Source organism: Microcaecilia unicolor, chromosome 8 (assembly GCF_901765095.1).
Source record: "Microcaecilia unicolor chromosome 8, aMicUni1.1, whole genome shotgun sequence".
In the NCBI taxonomy this organism is placed as follows: domain Eukaryota; kingdom Metazoa; phylum Chordata; class Amphibia; order Gymnophiona; family Siphonopidae; genus Microcaecilia; species Microcaecilia unicolor.
In genome coordinates this window covers 225,127,647-225,141,611 of record NC_044038.1, presented here as the reverse complement: position 1 = coordinate 225,141,611, position 13,965 = coordinate 225,127,647, and the positions used below count along the sequence as shown (strand labels likewise).

At 45.8% G+C, this 13,965-nt stretch overlaps 1 protein-coding gene across 1 annotated transcript in view; it reads left to right on the top strand.

Moving 5' to 3' along the window:
- SLC12A5 (solute carrier family 12 member 5) overlaps window positions 1-13,965 on the top strand; it is a gene marked incomplete at its 5' end in the record, with an annotated part of 169,621 nt that overhangs the window by 131,023 nt on the left and 24,633 nt on the right. Inside the window, 4 exon segments of the mRNA XM_030213464.1 lie at window positions 5,105-5,236; window positions 7,444-7,551; window positions 11,485-11,607; window positions 13,292-13,479. Coding sequence (XP_030069324.1) covers window positions 5,105-5,236; window positions 7,444-7,551; window positions 11,485-11,607; window positions 13,292-13,479 — 551 coding nt within the window.

The following is a 13,965-nucleotide window of genomic DNA, read 5'->3' as shown; positions in this document are numbered from 1 at the left end:
GACCCCCCCCCCCCACTGCCGCCGACCCTCCCCCGCCACTTTCAACAACCCCACCACCGCAGCTCCCGCGCTACAAGGTAACATAGTAACATAGTAACATAGTAGATGACGGCAGAAAAAGACCTGCATGGTCCATCCAGTCTGCCCAAGACAAACTCATATGTGTATACCTTACCTTGAATTTGTACCTGTCCTTTTCAGGGCACAGACCATATAAGTCTGCCCAGCAGTATTTCCCGCCTCCCAACCACCAGTCCCGCCTCCCATCACCGGCTCTGGTACAGACCGTATAAGTCTGCCCTCCCCTATCCTCGCCTCCCAACCACCACCCCCTCTTCCCCCCAACTGCTCCGCCACCCAATTTCAGCTAAGCTTCTGAGGATCCATTCCTTCTGCACAGGATTCCTCTATGCATATCCCACGCATGTTTGAACTCCGTTACCGTTTTCATCTCCACCACCTCCCGCGGGAGGGCATTCCAAGCGTCCACCACCCTCTCCGTGAAAAAATACTTCCTGACATCTTTCCTGAGTCTGCCCCCCTTCAATCTCATTTCATGTCCTCTCGTTCTACCGCCTTCCCATCTCCGGAAAAGATTCGTTTGCGGAGGTACCTTTGCTGGCGGGGGTCCCCAACCCCCGCCAGCCTTAGTCTTCTTCAGCGCCTGTTTGCTGATCTGTGCTGTGAGTCCTGACGTCCATTTAAGTGAAACTGTTCAATTTCACTTAAAGGAACGTGCAGGATGTGCTGGATGTCAGGACTCACAGCACAGATCAGCGAACACGCCAGAGACCGGTGCGGAAGAAGACTAAGGCTGGCAGGGGTTGGGGACCCCCGCCAGCAAAGGTACCTTGCGGTGGCGGCGGGGCGGCGGGAGGGTCGAAAGTAGAGGGTGCCAGGACTAAATCTGTGGGGGCCCATGCCCCCATGGCCCCACCTAGCTATGCCCATGGCGAAAATATTAGGCATCGAGGCCCCGAAGCTCAAAAGTAAACGCGGACGCTAGAGGCCATTAGCGCTGTACTAGGACCTGCATTTATCTACGCAGAATTTTCAGAGGGGTCTAGCACAGGAAGCGAGTGCTCTAGGCCATTTTGTATTCCTCCCCAATGCTCAGAAAAGAGTACCCGAAACAAAACTGCCATACCAGTAACGCTGGTGAATTAACGGTGCCACGGTGTGGCATTTTTTGTAATAGGATTGCAGTCATATAAAATTTCAACACGTATGTGGAGAGGTATCCAGTTTTGAACATTATTTGCCCCTGACGCAGCCCATGAATGGGCGGAACACAGCCTGTATCAGGCACTGTTTATACATAGTAGATGACGGCAGAGAAAGACCTGTACAGTCCATCCAGTCTGCCCAACAAGATAAACTCATATGTGCTGCTTTATGTTGTAACCAGGTACTTCTCTTGTGCAACCAAGGATAGAACAATCTCCTCCAGCCACAGGCTCCCGGCACAATGAAGAAATAGATGTCCACCAGTAACTTCAATCTTAAGGACTTTTATTCCATGCAGGTTTCTAGTACACAGTTCCAACAGCAGCATAGCACATACCAGGATTCAATACAGGCTTACAGGCTTCAGTCTGGGCTCTATATCCAGGGCACAATAAACAGTAATTCAATTCCCAAGACAAACAGTTCTTTCAGTTCATCATCACAGTTCAGTCACCCAGTAGCAGTTTCTACCTTCTATCCTCTTTACCGTCAGGAGAGTTCAATATTTTAGGGACTCCTTCTACCCAAGGGTTTTCCCCTGCATCAGCTTCACAGTGAAGTCAATACTTTTGGGACTTCCTATCACCCAAGGAATTTCAGCCTGCTTCAGTACTTTAGGGACCTCCCTGCCCAAGGATTTTCTAACTCTCTTTCCGCCTGGTGGCAGCCACTCTACACAACCTGCCAGCTTACACCCATGTCTTCCCTGATTGCAGCTAGGAGTCCAGTCTGGGTTCTTCATCTCACCCTCTGGCTCCTTGCCTGCAATGCCTTCTGGGACTTGTATTTCAGACTGAAACTGCCTTAACCCAACTATCCTGGAGGTGACTTTATCACAATGTATATACCTGACTTTGATTTGTATCTGCCATTTTCAGGGCACAGACCGTAGAAGTCTGCCCAGCACTAGCCCCGCCTCCCAACCACTAGCCCCGCCTCCCAGTTCTTTGTCTTTTTCTGCTTTTTTTGGTCACCCTTTATGCTATGGCCTGGGAGAATTGGCACCTATTGCTCTCAGGCCACTGGAAGAACCCTACTTGTGAGGTGGCTCAACAGCAGCATTACTCATTTTCCATGGTATTCAGCAACCTGTGGGACTCCTATACCTCAGGCTTCTGACTCCTGTAGTAAAGCCATTTACTCCCCACCCCCAACCCCTTGGTGCATAATTGCGATGGTGGTGTACACATGAGCAGAGCATGGGCAGGCCATGGGCATGTTGCCAAGCAACAGCCACAAGTTATATAATATTATCAGTTGTGCATGTTGCATGGTGTACTTAGGTACTCCAATATATATCAGCCATTGACCGGTCAAAAATGGGCATGCCTAAATTTCAACGTGCCAACACGGCTTTGCACTAGTATCCTATAATGGCTTAGGTGCCCCTGGAAAGCCCCATTTTGACACCTATATCTTGATGCCAGGTTACAGAATTGCTCATTTTGGTGTTTTTCCTCTATCTTTGGAAATGAAAAAAAAATATTGAGATGGAAAGCATCACATGCTATCATATAATGCAAATTTATCACACTTAAAGCTAGTCATCAATGCATTAAGTTAAAACTAGTTAAAAAGTGTGACCTTAGACGTGATTTCTAGTGTTTGCTGCAGTCTCTGCTGCCCTCTAGTGCACATTTGCATGTAGTACATAAACTGCACACCAGAAGTAGAGAGGTGCGGTAGCCGTGTTAGTCCACTCTTAAAGGTTATCAATAGAAATCAAACAAAATAAAACATGGAAAAGAAAATAAGATGATACCTTTTTTATTGGACATAACTTAATACATTTCTTGATTAGCTTTCGAAGGTTGCCCTTCTTCGTCAGATCGGAAATAAGCAAATGTGCTAGCTGACAGTGTATGTAAGTGAAAACATTCAAGCATTACTATGACAGTCTGACAGGGTGGGAGGAGGGGGGTGGGTAGGAAGTATGCATGGGGACATCAAAGCATATCATTGATATTCTAACAGGATGGGTGTGGATAGGTGAGGGGTGGGGTGATCAACAGAGACATAAACAGAGAAATACAGCTTTATGGTTTATAATGTTAGAAAACCCAGATCCTTATTAAGTCCTGTTTGTTGTGTGTCAAAATATTCTCTTATATTTCTCTTATATATACTATCTGCTACCACATTTGCTTATTTCCGATCTGACGAAGAAGGGCAACCTTCGAAAGCTAATCAAGAAATGTATTAAGTTATGTCCAATAAAAAAGGTATCATCTTATTTTCTTTTCCATGTTCTATTTTGTTTGATTTCTATTGATAACATTTCAGAAGTGAAATGCCAAAAGTTTTGGGGTTTTTTTTTCCAAGTTTGGTTTCCTTTCTCCATCCATCCTGTCATCTGTTCATTACTGCCTTTCTAGACCACCACATTGTGCCTGAATCGAGAATGATTCTTGGAGAAAAGCTAGTGTGAGATGTTTCTCTAGAAAGACTAGTTATTTTTTTTAACGTTTTTACACAAACTCTTTCACAGCAATACATTACTTTATATCAAGAGCACACATTGCCTCATGTAGGGGCCCTTTAGCTAATCTATGTTAGGTACTAATATGCGTCTAATACATCTCAAAATGGCACCCACTGGGCGTGCTCAGACGTCCTGCGGTGCCAATTTAGAACGTGCTAATCCATGTGCCAAAAAAGAAATGTCTATATTTCTTTGGAGTAGGTGTAGTATAACAGAGAGAGGGAACAAAGCACAACAAAATCAGAAACAAAACAAAAAGCACCAAGGGCCTTCAAAAAAAAGGGGAATAAAGTCTTTAATTATGTACGTTGATAATACAATGCTTGAATGGACCCAGCACGGTCCGTGTTTCGGCACCCAGCGCCTGCGTCAGGGGTCGCAAGTAATAGCAGACAGCATGCGGCAGTATTATGAGATCAATTCAATTTTGAGAAATGATATACTGCAACGCCGTGTTATCCCCTTCACTCAAAATAAAAAAGATATTTTGACTGAACAAACGCAATCCTTCAGTCGCAGACTCAATCAAGCCAGCCGAGGCCGAGGTCTTTTAAGTTCTTCGTCCTCATGCTGTTCAAAGCTGCATCCAGTTTCGGAGTCTGACGTCGCAGCACGTTGTACGTGCAGGACGTAGTCTGTGAGTCTGACGTCCTGCACGTACAACGTGCTGCGACGTCAGACTCCAAAACTGGATTCAGCAGTTGAACAGCACGAGGACGAAGAAGAACTTAAAAGACCTCGGCTCGGCTGGCGGGGGTTGGGATCCCCCGCCAGCAAAGGTAGGTGACGGCGGCGGGGGGGGGGGGGGGTGGCAGCAGCAGCGGCGGTGGCGGGGGGGGGCTATAATGTGCCCCCTCACTCTGGCCCTGGCCCCCCCCTACCGCCGCAGTTCAGATACGCCTCTGGTACCCGGCAATAATCAAGTAGTGCCGCGCACTGCCCAGTTACCATCGGGTTAGCGTGGGAACTTTTACTGCCACCTCAATGGGTGGTGGTAAGGGTTCCCCCCTGAAATGGTCGCGCAGCAAGTGTTTTACTTGCTGCACAGCCATTTCCTGCAGGAAAGAAAGACTCCCTTTTAGCTGCTGCAGTAGAGGGTGACCTCAGGGCGCGTGAAAAACATGCGCCAATGCCAGCACAGGCCCTCTTTTGCCGCCGCTTGGTAAAAGGGGCCTTCATTCTCCATAAGCCTAATACAGGAATTCATCAAATGCATCAAGGGAACCCCAACTCCAGCCTTGGGTAACCACAGTTTCCTTGAGTGAGAGGTCAATTAATTCCACAGACTCTGAATCCACACTTCTTTATTCGTGTTTCTTTTTCTTGTCTAACTTTACACTACTCAGCTTTCCTCTTTGTCCTCCCCATTTTACTTATCGCCACGCTTTCATGCAGGTGTGGCGGAAGTGCAAGATGCGCATTTTCACTGTGGCTCAGATGGATGATAACAGTATTCAGATGAAGAAAGATTTGACAACTTTCTTGTATCACCTGAGAATTACTGCGGAGGTGGAAGTGGTAGAAATGGTGAGTCTTTCAGTCAGTCCTAGAGCTTGAAAAATACGGTTTTATTTTAAAAAAAAAATTTTTTAAGTGACAATTTCTAGTGATTAGATTTTGGATTGTTCCCAGACAAAGCCATGCGGTAATGCCAACATAGCCCATTCACTTTGAATGGGCTGTGTGGGCATTAACGCACTGGCAGCCAGTTGCATGGTTTTGTAAAAGGAGGGCAAGTGAGTAAACTCTTCACGACTATAGAAAAGAATTTCACCACAGATTTGCAAACTAACTAACCCAATTAATACATGTCATTTGCTTTGCTGACTGTTTGGTTAGCAAACAGTAGTAGACTAATCTCACTCTAGTATACAACCAGTGTGTGTCAGGGGAATGTCTCATACTGTCATTGGGACATAATATAATGTAATCTACACCCGCAATATGGGTGAAGCCATTTTTGTGACTATTATAATCATAGACAAAACCCCTTCCTTCCGAATGTGTTGCTTATTAAAGCACTAGTAAAACAGGTCCGTTTCTGACACAAATGAAACGGGCGCTAGCAAGGTTTTCCTTGGAGTGTGTATGTTTGAGAGAGAGAGAGTGTGTGTGTGAGAGATGGAGTGTGTGTGTGAGTGAGAGAGAGAATGAGTGAGAAAGAGACAGACAGAGTGTGTGTGTGTGTGTTTTTGTAAGAGAGTGTGTGAGAGACAGTGTATGTGTATGTGTGTGTGAGAGAGAGAGACAGAGTGTGTGAGAGAGAGTGTATGTGAGAGACAGAGAGTGAGTGTGTGTGTGTGGGGCTCTGAGTTCCATGACCCCCTCCTTCCCTCCCTCCCTCCCTCCCTCTCCTCTCCTCCCTCTCTCTCCTCCCCTCCGAGTTCTTGCCCCCCCTTCCCTCCGAGTTCCATGCCTCCCTCCCTCTCCTCCCCAGCGTGTTCCATGCCCCCCTTTTCTCGGAGTGTGTATGTTTGAGAGTGTGTGGGTGAGAGATGGAGTATGTGAGAGAGAATGAGTGAGAGACAGATAGAGTGTGTGTGTGTGTGTGTGTTTGTGTCAGAGAGAGAGTGTGTGAGAGACAGTGTGTGTGTGTGAGTCTGTGTGTGAGAGAGAGAGTGTATGTGAGAGACAGAGAGTGAGTGTGTGTGTGTGAGAAAGTGAAGCCTTCAAGCCTTGAAGCATTTGTGCGCTCTGTAAGGCTCCATCTCCTCAATTGATGACATGTAGTTCCGGAACGTTGCAGGAATGCTTCAAGGCTTGAAGGCTTCACTTTCTCGGCTTCAGAATGTTGGAGGTGCGTTTTATTATATAGGATATATATATATATATATATATATATATATATATATATATATATATATATATATATATATATATGCAAATTTTTTTAAACACAGCAAAACAGAAAGAAAAAAAATAACAATCCTAAGTATACAAAGTTACAAAGAAAACATTGTCCATTCTTCCTTAGACCAGAAAAAAAAAGGAGTGATACAAAAAGAATACAAGGAGGTAAAACTTGGTTGCCTCTTTTGTTTTTGAACAGGATTTGAATAATGTAATGAAGCTTTATTTTCGCAATTCACAAGCCCTTTTCAATGCCCATAAAGTGTGGATTTATCACTAAAGTTACACAGGATCGCAGGAAGCCTTTTTAGTCTTAAGACAAAAAACGCTTAATCTTGGAGCAACTTTTAGATTGGTTTATCCTTGAAAATGTCTGGTATGATTTGGGGGGCTCAAAATATGTTTTTTTTCCCCTGAACAGTTAAAATCCTTCCTGGAACTTAAAAAGATGACTTGAAATTGTTCAACACTGGTTAGTAATTGTAAAACAGCTGCAGCATTACTGTGATAGGTTTGCTTTTTAACTGATATATTATTAAAGAATCTTTTTATTAAAGAAGGACAAACAAGTCTTACAGTTCCAAGAACAAAATGAACAAAATTTTAGACCAACTCCCCATCCCAGCAACCTCCCTCCCCGTTCAAGATGCCTGTACGAACGGACTATAAAGAACATACAACAGCTCGAACTCTGGGTTCTTATGACCTCAAACCGAGCAAGACCCCCCCCCCAACCCTCCCCACCCCCAACCCATAACCCTCCTAACTTTAATAGCTATGTAGGGCTACAGGTCTTATTCTAGAATCCATTATGAACCTGGCTAAATGCAGTCAGTAGCTTTTTAACTACTTTAAAATGTTCTTCCCACTGTTTGTTCATTCAGCACGACAGTGATATTTCAGCATACACCTATGAAAAAACTCTGGTGATGGAACAAAGGTCCCAGATACTCAAGCAGATGCACTTGACAAAGAATGAGCGAGAACGAGAGGTAAAGTTATCTGATGTGGCAGTGGCTATATGTTTTCACCTTGAGGGATACCACTTGGAGATATTTTGAAAATCCTTTTTGCTGTTGGTAATGTACAGTCCTTGCAAAAGTGTTGTCTCAAATACTCAGCTAGACTGTCAGCTAAACCAGAATGTAGACTCAGCTAAACCAGAGAATAGAACATCACAGTGAAGACTCAGAATTCTTGAACTAAAATCTTCTTTAATGCAAATCAAACAAAAGAAAATAACTTACAGTTAGATGTGCTGGACAAGTCTTGCTTTGTAGAACTGGGATTCTCTTCTCTACCAGCTCACCCTGTCTCTCACTGCAGAGATAAACTGAGAGCTTTCAACACTGGCTGAAAAGTGGATGCTTTAAATACTTTTAAAGTAGTGAAAATTTGATGGTTACAAAGCTTTTGAAAGGCTTAAAGCAGTAAGATACAGTTCTTAACAAGTATGTTGCAGACAGCTTCCTTTCAGTCAATGGATAGAGAATGGGTGAGCTACAGCTGAGCATACACAGGGGACAAGGGCCAGTCAATAGGAAAAGTCCCACAAGGCATAGGGAACAGGGACAGGTGCTCAGGAAGAGCCTCTCACAAGAGAACTACAATTACATCACTTGCCTCTATGAATATGGGGACAGAACAGGTAAAGTAGTTGGTTATGAGAATGCTAATAGAAATATATTCAACTGTACCCCAAGGGAATATATGACAGGCTTTGGTAGCAATTCTAGAAAATGGCTCCTCATTTTAAGCATCACAAAGGGGGTGCACTTAGACTTAGTTCCAATTCTAGCATAGTTTAAGAGTGTTCTTAAGCTGTTATGGAATATTAGCACAAAGCTGCATTGCTGGGCCAAAGCTTAGTCACATCCTCTTATGACAGGGTCAGACCGGTGGTCCATCTAGCCCTGTTTCCAATAGTGGCCAATCCAGGTCACAAGTACTTGGCAGAAACCCAAATAGTAGCGAGATTCAGGAATCCTAAAGAGTAACAATAAGAGTGGAGGAGTAGCCTAGTGGCGAGTGCAGCAGCCTGAAAATCAGGGGAACTGGATTCAATTCCTATTGCAGCTTCTTGTGACTGTCGGCAAGTCACTTAACCCTCCATTGCCCCAAGTACAAATAAGTACCTGCATGCAATATGTAAACCACTTTGAATGTAACCACAGAAAGGCAGTATATCAAGTTCCATTCCCTTTTCCTGATTCCAGAACTCCAATGAGTAGCAAGATTCCAGAATTCTAAAGAGTAACAAGATTCTAGAATCTCAAACAGTAGCAATATTCCGTTCTACCAATCCCCAGGGCAAGCAGTGGCTTCCCCATGTCTTTCTCAATAGCAGACTATGGACTTTTCCTCCAGGAACTTGTCCAATCCTTTCTTAAACCCTGATTTGCTAACCACTGTTACCACATATAAGAATGAAAGAGCTGAAGTGGGATTTGAACCTGGGTCCCTTGCTTGTGAGTCTACCACACTAACCATTAGGCTACTCCATGCAATGTGCACAACTGATAGTATTCTATAAGTTGTGCACATTACTTGGTGACATGTCCATGTGTACGTCTCTTCCGACAGTTGTGAACTAAACAAGTTAGGCACACTGTTTATAGCATAGTGGTACTGTTCCCTCTAAGCTGAGCAGGAGTCCTCCACCTATAGTCCTGCCAATGGAGGGCGCTGTTTCACTCTGCAAGACTCCAAGGAACCTACCTGTCTCTAGCTATTGAAAACACAACATTGAAGCACCACCACCTACTGGCAGCAATGCAGTTGGAGGACTTCCGCTCAACTTAGAGGGAACAGTGAATAGCACCTAGCGCTTACGCACACAATTGCCAGATGTTGGCGCCAATCATGCGTGCAAGGCACTAGTATTCTATAAATTAGGCACCAGCTTATAGAATTACAGTTTTTGTTTCTTTTCATAAGGTTTAGTAAGAGCTTTTTGTTATCTTGTGAATTTTGCTCACATGTATGACTGTAATTAATGTGATGTCTTTTCCCAATAAGACCTAATCATATGGTTCAATCAAGATAGGGTTCGGCATATCACAAACATAATGTAGCAGAAGTGAGTGATGATCTCACTACAGTGGTAGCACAGTAAGGGCCCCGTTTACTAAGCTGCAGTAAAAGGAGGCCTGCGCTAGCATCAGCACTGAGACCCCCTTTTACTGCAGCAGGTAAAAGGCTTTTTTTTTTTTTTTAAAGAAACAGCCTTGTGGTAAGTGAACCACTTACCTCGCAGCCATTTCAGGGGGGAGCACCTACCGCCACCCATCAAGTGTATGTCACTGCCCAATTACCACCAGGTAAACACCCGTGCTACAAAAATTATAAATATTTTTGTAGCGCCGGAAATGGCACATGCCAGGGGTGGGAACTACCGCCAGGCCTGCTGTGCTAGCCCGTCAGTAGTTCCAGAATAGCAAGCGGTAAGCCCACGTTGGGCATACCGCCGCTTCATAAAAGACTCCCCTGTCTGATTAACGTGTGATTAATGCATGAGCCCCTTACGGCCTACAAAATAGGTGGTTGTAAGGGCTCACGCACTAATTTTTGCTAATGACCTATTCTAATTGCAACATTAGCCTGTGTTTACACTACCAAAATATAGAAGCAAGTGAGGTGCTGTTCATATAAATTCATTAATATCAATCCTCACGTATATTTCAAGACTGAAGAATATCTGCAAGGAGGAAAAAAGCCTCAGCCAGCCCGGACTTATTTTCAAAGTTCAAATATAGTCAAATCTACATCTAGGCTTTGTTGCAATCATCGGCCGAAAAAAAAAAAAAAAAACCTTGCTTGTATTCTAATATACAAATGTCTCTTATTGCTGACAGTTTTTCAACAATTTTTTCTAACTAATCATTCGACATCACTTAACTTTTGTCCATTGACTAAAGCTGCGTATTCACTCTGCCCCAGTGGCGTTCCTGGCCTGGATGGCACCCGGGGCGGAGCGCCGATGCGCCCCCCACCCCCCGGTGCAGCGTGCCCCCCTCCCCCGCTAAATGACAACTTCCCCCCCTCCGGTGAAATGACACCCCCCCGGGTGCACGCCACTGGGGGGGGGGGGGGGTGCCACGAAGTGCCTGCTCCGAGTTCGCTAAACTTCACTGCAACTCCCTCTGCCCCGGAACAGGAAGTAACCTGTTCCGGGGCAGAGGGAGCTGCAGCGAACGAGCGACGAAGTTTAGCGAACTCAGAGAAGGCGCGCGCCACAGCACCCCCCCAGCAGCGTGTACCCGGGGCGGACCGCCCCCACCGCCCCCCCCTTGGTACGCCACTGCTCTGCCCCCAAGTCCATGTTCCTACTACTACTACTACTAGTCATTTCTATAGCGCTACTAGATGTACGCAGCGCTGTACACTTGAATATGAAAAGACAGTCCCTGCTCTCAAGCAGTATCCACTCTCTGCCTCCACGGATACTGTTTCTGCTTTCTACGTCTGCTTGCAGCTACACACTTTTACAGGCTTCATACATAGGAAAGGTTCTGTAAAATTACCCCCTCAAATTTTATTTTTCTGAAGACCTCAAACTGTTTGCAGGAAAAGCTCTACTACTACTACTATAAATCATTTCTATAGCGCTACCAGTCGTACGCAGCGCTTCACAATTGAACATGAAGAAAAGACAGTCCCTGCTCAAAAGAGCTTACAATCTAAATCAGGACAGACAGACAGGACAAATAAGGGATAAGGGTAGGACAGACAGATAGGACAAAGCTCTAGATAGTTTCCCTGAATGGTGTTTACGGCCAGGAAAGAAAACCTCTTGGGCAGCTCAGAAGTTAATTATGGAGAATAAAACCAATCGAAAGATAGATGCAGGGAAAGATTCCGCTCTGAAGCACCTGCCAGGTGAACAAATCAGGACTCGTGAGTGGACTTCGTTTTATCCTCTGCAGATTCAGAGCATCACTGACGAGTCTCGAGGATCGATTCGACGCAAGAACCCAAGCAATACCAGGCTACACCTAAGTGTCCCCGAGGAACATGTTGGAGATGCCGGAGAGAAGGCAGAAGAAGAGGTAACACTGGCAGGAGAAAGTTGTGCGTAGTTTGAGTCTGGGGTATCTTCATCGATTGGCTCCTTCGATTCTCTCATTAAAGGGGGGGGGGGGAGTAAAAAGGCGAGATCTTACCGCACGTTGATTTACCACAGGAGTCAGCAAACTGGGGTATAACAGTCTGCCATAAATGAGTAACGCTGTTTGTGAGCCACCTTGTAAAACAGCGTTATTCCAGCAGCCTCAGATCTGTGGCCCGATGTTCCTGGGCTGGAGCCTATAGGACCAGTGCCATTCCCCCCCCCCCCCCCCCCCCACCCTCACCATCGCCGTAGGCCCTACTGGCATTTTCCCTGGTGGCCCAGTGGTCTTCAGATAGCAGCCATCTGCCGCTGTCATCTCCCAAAATGGCACCCCTAATGGTATTCGTGGGGGTAGGAATGGCACCGACCCATTAGGCCCAATGTTCTGGAGTTATTTTACCATAATTTTATGCTGAGGGCATAATGCAAATACAATCTGGTTATCTTTGTAACCCACGTCGAGGCTAAATATCACTGCAGTAGGGCACAACAAGCTCAGTTAGGGCCCTTTAAGATGCATTAAAGGGCAAATAACATGACTTAAGGCTCTAACATAACTTGATAAACTTCACCCCCTATACATTTTCTCCTCTCCTTCTCCTGGTCTCTTTCTTTCTCAGTTGAGTCTAATTTAATTTGAGTATTATCCACTTTTCCAAGGGTAAAACTCCCTTTCAATGCGGATTACAATGTAACATTAAAACAGTGTAAAAATCTTAACACAGCACAGCTTATCATCAGGGCCGGTCCTAGGGTCTCTGGCGCCCCCCTGCAGACGATGAGTTGGCGCCCGCGCGCCCCCCCTCCAGCGCCCGTGCGCCCCCCGTCCCCCCAGCATCTCCTTTCTCTCTTCTCCCACCCTGCCCCTGTCCAGCGATTCTCCTTCACCCTAATCGCCCCATCCCCCGCTGCCCTTGGTGCTTTAAATCTTTAATTTACCTCAGTTCCAGCAGCCGCGTCATTTGAAAGCCCTGCCCCGTCTCTAGCCTTCCCTCCCTTTGTGAGTTTGTTCTGCAGTCCCGCCCTCAAGGAAATGACGTCAGAAGGCGGGACTGCGGAACGAACTCACGAAGGGAGGGAAGGCTAGAGACGGGACAGGGCTTTCAAATGATGTGGCTGCTGGAACAGAGGTAAATTAAAAGATTTAAAGCACCAAGGGCGGTGTGGTATGGCAGCGCAGCGCCACAGCGGCGCCCTTGAAGGCAGGCGCCCCCCTGCGGTGCTTACCCCGCTTACCAGGTTTGACCGGCCCTGCTTATCATCTTGGCACTGTCCACTGCCCATCCCCCTGAACTCAATTCTTCTACTTTGTCACCCCCACCCAGAAGGTTTAGAAGTGTCAAAAACTCACTTATGAGTTCCTGGGGTGGGGATGAATAATAAGCTATTTTTTCCACTTTGTTTTTGTTGTCACAGCAAACCTGCCTTGACCTTTTTTTTATTCACATGCCTTCTTTCCAAATCACCCTTTTGATTTCTTTTCGCTTATTGCTTCTTTCTTCTCGTATGTATCTCTAATTTAATTTTGTTTTCTCATTGCTATTCGCTGCACGAAAGCCTCGCGTTGAACAGGTGCCTTTGCCTTCCTCTCATTTTTCCTCTCTTTGCTCTCTACCCTTCAGGTCCAGTTAATTCATGATAAAAATGCAACGACATTCTCAGGCAGTTCTTTGTCCCCAGGCGATGAAGGAGAAACAGGAGCGGAAAAGGTGCACCTCACATGGACAAAAGAAAAATTTGCAGCGGACAAAAACAAGAGTAAAAGCCCCGTCTCTCCTGAAGGGATAAAGGACTTCTTCAACATGAAGCCGTAAGTACAGACCACCCGGCCTCAAGGAAGGGAGAAGAGTATATAGTAGGTGTTCTGCCTTTGGTCTATGATATATGGCGATTGCAGCCTCAAGCAGCCAACTTTATGGTTGAGTTTCATGTCAGAGAGGCAAACGAGTGCCATTCTGAGGCCTTCCATGAAACTCAATATGCTTGATTTCTCAACTTAATCAGGAAAACATGGATAGTAGTGCAAAAGCACAAAAATCCTCCTGGGGCTCTCGGAAAACAAAAGATAGCCAGGGCATGGGTATTGGAGGCAATTCGGTAACTGGGTGCCCCGTTTAGCTGCCCCAATGCTGCACAGTGAGCCCTATTCTGTAATAGAGTGGAGGAGTAGCCTAATCTGTGGCGTAGCCAAGGGTGGGCCTGGATGGGCCTAGGCCCACTTTGGGCTCAGGCCCACCTATAATGTGCCTGGCAGGGATCCCCAAGCCCCACCAGCCAAAAACTCCCAACAACTGTC